The 11369-nt window shown below is 35.4% G+C and overlaps 1 protein-coding gene across 15 annotated transcripts in view; it reads right to left on the bottom strand.

The window, feature by feature from the left end:
• The window catches only part of NCOA6 (nuclear receptor coactivator 6), a 186315-nt gene that overhangs the window by 26289 nt on the left and 148657 nt on the right, over positions 1 to 11369 (bottom strand). For 13 of the 15 annotated variants that reach the window (XM_077170720.1, XM_077170739.1, XM_077170808.1 and 10 more), the window contains 2 exons: positions 10784 to 10820; positions 6 to 154 (listed from right to left, as the gene is read on the bottom strand). In XM_077170720.1, the coding sequence (XP_077026835.1) occupies positions 6 to 154; positions 10784 to 10820 (186 nt within the window). Of the gene's footprint in view, positions 1 to 5; positions 178 to 10783; positions 10821 to 11369 lie in introns of all 15 variants that reach the window. The other 2 variants (XM_077170775.1, XM_077170765.1) reach the window with 2 other exon arrangements.

The raw sequence follows: 11369 nt of genomic DNA, 5'->3' as shown, positions 1-11369 counted from the left end.
CTAACCTTTAGTAGAACTGGAGGCTGAAGCAGGCCGAGAGGATCGTTTACGATGTCCATTTTCCACACTTTCAGAAGCCACAGTTGGCTCTTCAGTTCGGGAGTTTCTTCGGCTTGGGGTTTTGGACTTTTCAATGGTGTCTTTGGGCTCACTGCTGACAAAGGGAAGCACAAGTTTCTAAGGAGGTAAGGAAATTAAATCACTCTAAAAGGTGGGTTTTTGAAATAGTTTCATTCATAAGGCAAGAAATTAGGAATTACACTAGAAGAGAGTCATTCTGGAAAGAAAATGTCCCCACTCAATCCTGGGATAACGGGTACAACTACTTTATTATTGAGAATTAAAACATGGATCTAGCTTGTTACTTTAGTAAAATAAAATACTGATGCACGATGCTGGTGAAATTGTGGAAATACAGGTAAAAGACACAAAGAACTTCAAACAAAAATCCTCAAATGATATCACTGTTTTCCCAAGGTTATAAGATACTCCTTCAAAATTACAAGACTGTGGGTTATATAATATTTTAGAGCCATAAAAACAGTGTTTAATATAAGATGTTTGAAAACTGCCACTAACTCAAAATAATACCTACAAACTAGGAAATTACTAACATATACTGGCATTTACTATGAGCCTGGTAAATCCATATAATGGCTATTTCCAGTCATATTATGCAGAATATGAATAGGAATATATTCACAATATACTATTAGGTATAGTGATAAACCATTCCAATACCTTATTTTAGTATGCAAAGATTTAAAACTGGTAATATTAAGTTAGATTGTTAATATTCAGTTATAAAGGATACAGAGACACAAAGATGTTTTGGTACATTATTGGAGGGGAAATTGGTGTGACTAGTGGTTCTCAATAGAGGGCAACTTTGCCTCTCAGGGGACATTTGGCAATGTCTAGAGACATTTTTGACTGTCACCAATGGGGGTGTCTGTGATACTGATATAAGCCAGGGATGTCCCAAAACATCCTTGCATACCTGAAATAAATGCATAAGATGGCCCCCCACAACTAAGAATTATCTGGTACAAAATATTATTAATACTGAGATTGAGAAACTCTGGTATAACCCTCTAACTCAGCAATTCTATTTGTCTAACAAAACAAATCTTTTGATAGAGTTCTAATTATACACAAGGATGTCAAAACATTTTACTCATATCAGTGAAAACAGGAGGTCTAAATGTCTAGACTAGTTAACTAAATTGTGGCATATTCCATATGAGGTTATGAAAAATAATGTTGTAGAAGATTTTTTAATGATAAAATTGTTCATAATACATTAAATGGGAAAAGTTATCAGCAGTATGACTTGTATGATCCCATTTTCATTATAATGAATAATGAGTATATATTTAACCACATATTAATGAGTAGGTGTGATATATAACTGACACTATATCTTCATCATGTACACATACTCTGAGAAAAAGACTGGAGGAAGAAGAACTAAAATATACACAGTGGAACATATATACTGGATATTGTTGAGATGCAGTTAGACCACTCGTGAGTGATTTTCTATCTAATGCTTCTCTGAATTTCAAATTTTCATTAATCAACTTTTTACCTCTTTCATGGTTCAAAATATGGATGTTAAAATCACTAGGCTCCTTGAGTAGGGTATGAGATTTTGTAGGTTTGTCCAGAGTGATACCCCGATAAATCCCAGAGTGATTTGAACAGTGAATAAAAAAATATTTGTAAAGCTCCCTTGGGGGAATGGCGAGAAAGGGGGAAAACTCAACTTCCCCAAGTGGAGAATTCTTGATATTCTCACAAGCAGTGGGGACAACCAAAGCAATAGGTGGAGCCCTCAATCTAGAGGTTTGTTCATATGAAATTTAACCCTGCAAAGGATGGGTTAAGCCTACTTAAAATTAGGCCTAGAGTCACCCCAGAGAACCTCTTTTGTTGCTCAGATGTGGCCTATCTCTCTCAGCCAACATGACAAGCAAACTCACTGCCCTCCCCTTCTCTACGTGGGACATGACTCCCAGGGGTGTGGACCTTCCCAGCAATATGGGACAGAAATCCTAGATTGAGCTGGGACTCAGCACCAAGGGATTGAGAAAATGTTCTCAACCAAAAGGGGGGAAAGCGAAATGAGAAAAAATAAAGTATCAATGGCTGAGAGATTCCAGAGTCAAGAGGTTATCCTGGAGGTTATTCTTATGCATTAAACAGATACCATCTTTTTAGTTAAGGTGTAATGGAGAGACTGGAGGGAACTGCCTGAAAATGTAGAGCTGTGTTCCAGTAGCCATCTTTCTTGAAGATGATTGTATAATGATATAGCTTTCACAATGTGACTGTGTGAGTGTGAAAACCTTGTGTCTTATGCTCCTTTTATCTACCTTATCGACAGACGAGTAAAATATATGAATTAAAAATAAGTAAATAATAGGGGGAACAAATGTTAAAGAAATTCAGTAGTTGAAATGCTAGTGATCAATTAAGAGAGGGGTAAGGGGTATGGTATGTATGAATTTTTTTCTCTTTTCTTTTTTATTTCTCTCTTTGAATTGATGCAAATGTTCTAAGAAATGATCATGATTATGAATATACCACTATGTGATGATATTGTGAGTTACTGATTATATATCAAGAATGGAATAATCATGGTAAGAATGTTTGTGTTTGTATATTGTTATGTTGAATAAAAAAATTTAAAAAATCATTATGTTCTGCAACAAAATACTAGTAAACTGAAACCAATAGGTTAAATGAATTATATATCATAATCAAGTAGTATTTATTTCAATTATACAAGGGTTCAACAAAAGAAATTCAATTAATGTAACATACCGCATAAATAGAATGAAGAGGGAAAGTGCATGGTCATCTCAACTGATGCAGAAAAGGTATTTAACAAAATCCAGCACCTCTCTTTAATAAAAACACTTGGAAGACTAGGAATAAAAGGAAACTTCCTCAACACGATAAAGGGCATGTACTGCTAATAGAATGCTCAATGGAAAAGGTTGAAAGTTTTCTCTCTAAGATCAGGAACAACACAAGGATGCCCACTCTACACTGTAACTCAACACTGTACTGGACGCTCTATCCAGAGCAATTAGACTAGAAAAAGACATAAAAGACATCCAAATTGTAAAAGAAGCACTGAAAATTTCTCTATTTGTAGATGACATGATCTTATATATAGAAAATCCTGAAAAATCTACAGCAAAGCTCTCAGAGGTAATAATGAATTCAATAAAGTAGTGGGGTAAAAGCAACACATGAAAATCAGTAGTGTTTCTATACACTGACCATGAACAATCTGAAGGCAGAATCAAGAAAAGAATTCTGTTTACAATAGCCATTAAAAGAATCAAATATCCAGGAATAAATTTAAGCATGTAAAGAATGTATACATGGAAAACTACAAAACACTGCAAAAAGAAATAAAAAAAGACTTAAATAAATGGAAGAGCATTCCATGTTCATAGATTGGAAGCTAAATATTGTAAAGATGTCAATTCAAAGAAATTTACAGATTCAATGCAATCCCAATCAAAATTACAACAATCTTCTCTGCAGAAATGGAAAAGCCAATCATCAAATTTATATGAAAGGGTAAGGGGTGATTTTTGACAAGGATGCCAAGTCCACTCAATTGAGAAAACAGTCTCTTCAACAAATGGTCATAGGAAAATTGCATATCCATATGAACAAGAATGAATGTGGAATTCTAACTCATACCACAAACAAAAGTGAAACAAAGATGATCAAAAATCTAAATATAAGAAGCAAAACTAAGAAGCTCCTCAAAGAAAACATAAGGAATTATCTTCAGAACTTTGTGTTAGGCAAGGCTTCTTAGGCTTTACACCAAAAAGCACAAGTAACAAAAGAAAAAATAGATAAATGGGAGGTCATCAAAATTTTAAACTTTTGCACAAAGGACTTTATTATAAAAGTGAAAAGACACCTACAGAGAGGGAGAAAATACTTGAAAACGACATATCTGAAAGAGTTTAATACTGAGGGTATGCAAAGAAATCCTACAACTGAACAACAAAAAGACAAAAAACCCAATTAAAAAATGGGCAAAAGATTCAACAGACATACTCATTTGTTAAACCTTATCTTCTCTATTATACTCCTTCTCTTTAAAAAACATATATACATAAAAGCAATAAATTTGAAAATACATTGCAACAATTAGTTGTAGAACAGTTTTCCGAGTTTGGTATGGTTACAATTAATCAGGTTAGTTTTAATCCTATTATGAGAGTCCTTTGGAAGTGGAATGAAATAGAAAGGAAGCCAGAGAAAGCAGCCAGAAGTTAAAAATCAACAAAACCTGGAAGAGAAGGGAGCGACCAAGAGATGCGTCATGGGCCTTGCCATGTGACAAGCTAAGGACCAGGGCTCACTGGCAGCCATCCTCAGAATGCCAGTCTTTGGGGAGAAAGCATCTCCTTCATCACACCCTGATGATGTCTTGATTTAGATTTTCTCTTAGCTTCCAAATGTAAGCAAATAAATTACCATTGTTTAAGCCAATCCAATGCATGTTATTTGCTTGAGCAGTAAAAGAAACTAAGTTAGTTAACACTAACAGAAGACAATTTTTTGAGAGCAAGTTTCTACTATTTCTTGAATGTCATCTGGAAAACTTGACCCAAAGAATCTATTGTCTGACAATGAAATGCTACATTTAATGATTTCTTATTGCCTCCTTTTTAAAAGTTAAGATAGTAGTTTGAGTATAAGGTTCTTAAAGGCAGGGAATATGTTTCATTTAACATCTTATTCAACATTATAGTAGCATTAAATAAATAATTTAGGAATGACAGATTCATTTTCAAGCTGAAGAGCATGTATCTAGAAAGGTATATTTGTGATCATTAAAATTTGGGATTTGGAATTTTAAAAAAGTGAAGTAGGTTTCAACTTGTGATTGGGGATTTTCTTCTATTAAAATATTTTATTAACAAGAAAAAGAAACCTGGGTCATGCTCATGCTCCAAGTTTATATAAGGAGCATATGTTAGCCCAAATATTTCAGGAATTAAAAGATAATATTGCATTTGAATACAAAAGGTCTCAGCCAAAAGAATGTTCTCATCTATTAAATGTATCACAAGTAAAATAGATTAGCTAATCCAGCTCTCTTCTCTGCTGAATCTTGGGAGTCCATAAACTAGGACATTAACAGATAAGACCCTGCTTATGCACCTCCGTCCTTGAGGCAGTACAGAGGTGGGGATGGGGCAGGGAATGAGTTGGGAGACAACAGTATAAAGTAGTAAAAAATGGCCAGAGCCCAGATCACATGAAGCTTCTCAACTTGGTATTTGATTTTTCCCATCGGATTATGCCCTAAGACTTTACCCAAACACTCTGCCCTTCTCCTAAAGTGTAAAGATGGGGGAATTCCATGGCCTTGGTCAGAATGCTTCATCAATATCTGTTTTAAGCCATATTAGACCCTATGAAGGTATGGCTAGTGGTCTCTCTGCTGGGACCAGAGGCAGGAAATTGGATGCTGGCTGATTGCTGTTGTTTTTATATTTTCCTTTTCATTCACATGTACAATAAATGGAATTTCTTTTCTCCCTTTCTCTATTTAAGGGCATGATTTTAATGAGTGCTTAATTGGATTTGATCCTGTGGGTGAGCTAGGGAGACTACAACAAGCTGTAATTTTTTTTTATGTCAGCCCACAGAAGTCTTTCGGCTACAAAAGCAACTTAAGTTTTTGCAAAATGTAGGCAGTAGTTAAGGTGAAGGTGTGGTCTTCGAGCTTTGATTATTAAGAGAGTTTCTTTGATTTTCCTTACCAATGGAACACTGGGCTGGGAGAACCATGTGGTAAGATTTCCTAGCTCTCAGTTTCTGGAAAAAAGCTCAGAGACATGAAGAATCATTCTCATTAAGTACCAACAACTGTTTCTATGTTGACATATATTTGATGATATGTCTGTATGTAAAATATGCATTATTTTAAAAAAAGTAAATATTTTTTTCTTACCACCTCCTCCCCATTGCCATACAATGTAAGGGTGTTCCTCAATCATCACTCATCATTCCCAGACTTTTTCTTCTTTTTTAAACATTTTTTTAAATTGTGAAATATAATATATATACAAAAAAGCAAAAAGAAAAATGGGCAAAAGACTTGAACAGACATTTCTCCAAAGAAGATAAACAGATTACCAATAAGCAAATGAAAAGATGCTCAACATTATTAGGCATTAGGAAAATGCAAGTCAAAACCACGAGATACCCAAGGGATTGAGAAAACCTTTTCAACCAAAAGGGGGAAGAGGAATGAGACAAAAAAAGGGTCAGTGGCTGAGAGATTTCAAACAAAGTTGAGAGGTTATGCTGGAGGTTATTCTTATGCATTATATAGATATCCTCTTTTTAGTTTATAGTATACTAGAGTGACTAGAGGGAAGTACCTGAAACTGTAGAGGTGTGTTCCAGTAACCATGTTTCTTAAAGATGATTGTATAATGATATAGCTTTTGCAATATGACTGTGTGATTGTGAAAACCTTGTGTCTGATGCTCCTTTTATCTATGGTATGGACAGATGAGTAAAAAAATATGGATAAAAATAAATAAATAATAGGGAGAACAAAGGTTAAATTGAGTAGACTGAAATACTAGTGGTCAATGAGAGGGAGGGGTATGGATATGGCAGATAGGAATTTTTTATTTTTTCCTTTGCTGGAGAGATGCAATTGTTAAAAAAATGATCACGGTGATGAAGTGATGAATACACAACTATGTGATGATATTGTAAGCCACTGATTATATGCCATGTCAAGAATGCTTGTATGTCAAGAATGCCTTATATTTGTTTACAATAAAAATATTAACAAAACCCATAGGCTATCATTTCTCACCATTACAATGGTTACTATTAAAAAAAAAAACAGCAGAAAATAGAAATGATAGAGAGGCTGTAGAGAAATAAGAACTTTTGTTCATTGTTGGTGGGAATAAAAAATGATGTAGCCACTGTGGAAAAGGTTTGGCAATTTCTCTGAAAGATAAATACAGAATGACCATATGACCCAGCATTCCCACTACTAAGTATCTACCCAAAAGAACAGGAAGTAGGAACTCGAACAGATATTTGAACACTGATGTTCACAGCCACAATATTCACAATTGCCAAAAGACAGAAGCAATTCGAATGTTCATCAACAGATGAATGGATAAACAAAATGTGGTATAAACATACAATGGAGTATTATCCAGCCGTAAAAAGAATGAAGTTCTAACACTTGCTACAATAGGAATAAACTTAAAGACATAATGTTAAATGAAGTAAATCAGATACAAAAGAACAAAACTAGAATAGAGATTACCAGGGGGAGGGGCAGGGGCTAGGGAACAGGAGTAAAACCTAATTGGTACAGAGTTCTTGTTTGGGACGATGGAAACCAGTTTGGTAATGATGGTGGTGACAGCAGTACACCGTATATAACACTGAGTTATATATCTGAATGTGGTTAAAAGGAAGACTGCATGGGGGGGAGAGGGGACACACAGTAACTGTAGTTTTGGCAAGATACTTCTGTAAATCCACAACTTCTTTAACAAAAAATAAATTAAAAAATTTTTTTATAGATAATATTTTTTTAGGACAAAAAAGAAGTTAATTAAATATATTAGTAAGGCACAGAGCCAAAACAAAAATTATGCTCCCCCCCACCCCTGCAAAAAGAATTCTGGTGCATCTTTTTGGGAAGTCTTCTATGACCTCATTACCCAAAGTAGAGTTGTTTCTCTTGAAGGAATAAACCAGGATCAGACTCAACTATGAACTATCCCAGCACCTCCACTATGCACTCTTGCAGGAGGACCCTTTGTAGTACTATGGCTGGGAATTTAGCCACTCTGTTCACTAATCAAGCTTTATATAAAAGAACTGGACCTCATCCAACAATAAGCCAAGGCAAGTCAAAATAGAGGCGAGGTTAGAACTGGGGTAGAGTTACAAGTTAGGGGAATTTATACGTCCACTTAGAGGTGGTGAGAATGGCTTTCTGGCTGGGAGTCTGGAAAATGGTCAAATCCTCGGAGGATGGAAGACTCCTAATGGAGGTGCCTTGTTCCCTTGGCAAATCAAAAGCCACAGCAATACCCTTTTGGTGTGTATAAGGCCAAGGCCCACAGGGGATTTTTGGTCTGGCTAGCTTTTTTCCCTAACCACATGGTTGGTGCATGCCTTGAACTTACAAATGAATTTAAATATTATCCCAATGCAAATGAAACCAAATAAGCAGAGGAGTATAATAGGAGTAGGAATGAATTTGGAGTCAAACATTAGCTGTGCATTTACTGATCATGATATTTAATTTCCTCTAAGATTAAGACTCTTGAAATGTAAATTCCCATCTATCTGCCACAATATATAAGTTAAGATTGAAGGCTGTGTAGTCAGAAGGTCTGTGTTTGAATCTCATCTTCACTATTGACTAAATCTGTGATCTAGGACAATTTAATTAACCTTTCTGAGTCTTAGATAATCTGTAAAACAGAATTTATTTTCCTAAAAGATTCTGTGAAAATTAAGTTTCCCAGAGATAATACAGTGAGGGAGTTTGTGCATGGCACAAAACAACACTCAAATAAATGCTGGTTATTATTACCACCTTACAGGGCTGATAAGAGGATCAAACAGGACAATGACTATGAGGGTGTGTTTTCTTGTTTGTTTCTTTTTTTGGGTGCATGGTCCGGGAATCAACCCAGGTCTCCCACATGATAGGCGTGCATTCTACGACAGAACCAGCTGTGCACCCGATGAGGGTGTGTTTTACAAACTAAGTTGATGTATAGATATCAAAATTTTTTTAAAAAGCTATGTAGTGCATTCTTATACTATAAAAGGGATGACTTCACAACTATGGTCAGCTGATTTTTGACAAGGGTACCAAGTGCACTCAATGAAGAAAGAACAGTTTTTTCGACAAATAGAGTCGGGAATACTGGATATCCACATGCAAAAGAATGAAAGTGGGTCCCTAATTCACACCATAATACAAAATTTATTCCAAATGGATAAAGGACCTAAATATAAGAACTACAATTAGAAAAATCCTAAAGGGAAACATCTTTACGACCTTGATTTAGGCAATGGATGATTAGATTTTACACCCAAATCATAAGCAATCAAAAAAAAAAAGAAAAATTGGACTTCATCAAATTGAAAACTTTTAAGCATCAAGAGAGTGAAAAGTCAACTTACAGAACAGGGGAAATATTTGAAAACCATACATACAATAAAGATTTATCACCTAGCATATATAATTCCTAGAACAAAAAGATAAACAACCCAACTTTAATGCAAGTCAAAACCAAAATGAGATACCACTCTACATCCACTAGGGTGGCTATTATTAAAAAACAAAACAGAGAATAACAAATATTGGTATGTATGCGGAGAAATAGGAACCCTCATACATCATTGGTTGGAATGTAAAATGATGTGGTGCTGTGGATAACAGTTTGGTAGTTCCCCAGAAAGCTAAATATAGAATTACCATTATGAATTGGCAATCCCACGTCTAGATACATACTCAAAAGAACTGAAAGTGGGGACTCAGACAGATAACATGTTTTCCAATATTCATAGCAGTATTATTCACAATTGCCAAAAGGTAGAAGCAACCAAAGAGTCCATAAACAGATGAATGGATAAACAAAATGTGGTATATATATATATGCAATAGAGTACCACTCAGCTGTGAAAAGGAATTAAGTCTTGACACAGGTGAGGACATGGATGAACCTGAAGATATTATGCAGGGTAAAACAAGCCAGACACAAAAGGACATATATTGTAGATCTCATTTATATGAAATTTTCATAACTAGAATATGCAAATTCATACAGACAGAAAGTGGATTACAGGGCAGGGATGGGGTTGGGGATTGAGGAGTTAGTGCTTAATTGGAACAGAATTTCTGTTTGGAGTCAAGAAAAAGTTTTGGTAATGAATGGTGGTGATGGTAGGTAGTATAACATTGTAAATGTAATTAACACCACTGAATTGTACACTTGAAAGTGGTTAACATGGGAAATGTTACCACAGTTAAGAATTAAAACAAGCAAATAGGGTGGTGAACAGTGGCAGAATTCTTGCTCCATGAATCCTGCCCATGCCAAAAACAATAATAATAATAAAATAATAATAATGAAACAAGCAAATAAATAAACAAAAGGAATGACTTTTGGAAAACTATAATATTCCTCTCTGTGTGGCTGATGAGGTTGAAGCCACAGTTGTATTTCATTTTGTTAGATTATGTGGGGCAGCATAGTATTACAGAAAGAAAACGGTTTAGGAGTCAGATCCTGCCTGGCTTCTTCTTTCTCTCTCTTTCCCTGGACTCTCTCATTTGTAAAATGTGGATGCAATAGCTACACCTTCAGAAAGTAGTGGTAAGGACTATTATTATCGATAGTGCAAACAACAGCTCCCATTTATTCAACACTTAGTATTTACTGTGTTGAGTGCTGAATATATTATCTCATTCAGTTTTCAAAACAGTGATAACAGGTAGTAATAGGTAGAAACAGTCACTGAGTTTTATTAAGAGAAATGTTACCTCTGAAGAGTTAAGATTCCTCATGACAGTTCCCTACTGTAGGAGGAAAAACAGATCGTTGGAAGAGTGAAGGAAAAGGACATGGTGAGGAGAGATTTAAAGGCTAATAACAAAGTTGATACCTGTCAAAGAGGCGTATGTACCGTATTGATGCTGAGTATGCAGAAATGATCAGCTTACCTTTGCCCAGGGACTGTGGAAGCATTTGCTTCAAGTTCTGTAAAAATTACAAAGGAAAGAAATGAGATGTGAAAGCTGCTAGTATACATGTCCACAGGGAAATGTTAGATGTCTACAAGCATTTGAATGTCCTATTTAGGCTGAAGTATCTCAGTGCCCAGCAGGATTCTATTCTTCACGGTAGAGAAAGAGTTGATACAGACAGAACTTGGTTTTCCTGGAACACAGGACACTTGGTCTATTTTTATTTCAGCTCCATACTGTGAAATTATCCTGTTTGAATCAAGAGAACTAAATTCACACTGCCAGGATCATATTTCTCCCAGCTGCAACTAGGTTAGTAAAACAAGCCTCTTCCTCTCATGTAGAAGAGACTGTTTGTATGCTTAAAATATCTCTATCCTCCCGACACTTTTTTTTTAAGACTGCAATCCTCAAATACTACTTTAATATCTATTATGTCTTCTCCAAAGGACTTCCTCTCTGAGTTTTAGAGGGCAGACTGCTCTGCTTTGAGCTATCTCCTAAACATTCCATTGTGTTCCTCTCTTCCTTGACCACTCAGCAAAGACTTCCAAAAAAGGAA

The sequence above is a fragment of the Tamandua tetradactyla genome, chromosome 1 (assembly GCF_023851605.1).
Source record: "Tamandua tetradactyla isolate mTamTet1 chromosome 1, mTamTet1.pri, whole genome shotgun sequence".
Classification (NCBI taxonomy): domain Eukaryota; kingdom Metazoa; phylum Chordata; class Mammalia; order Pilosa; family Myrmecophagidae; genus Tamandua; species Tamandua tetradactyla.
This window is presented reverse-complemented; position numbering and strand designations above follow the sequence as displayed.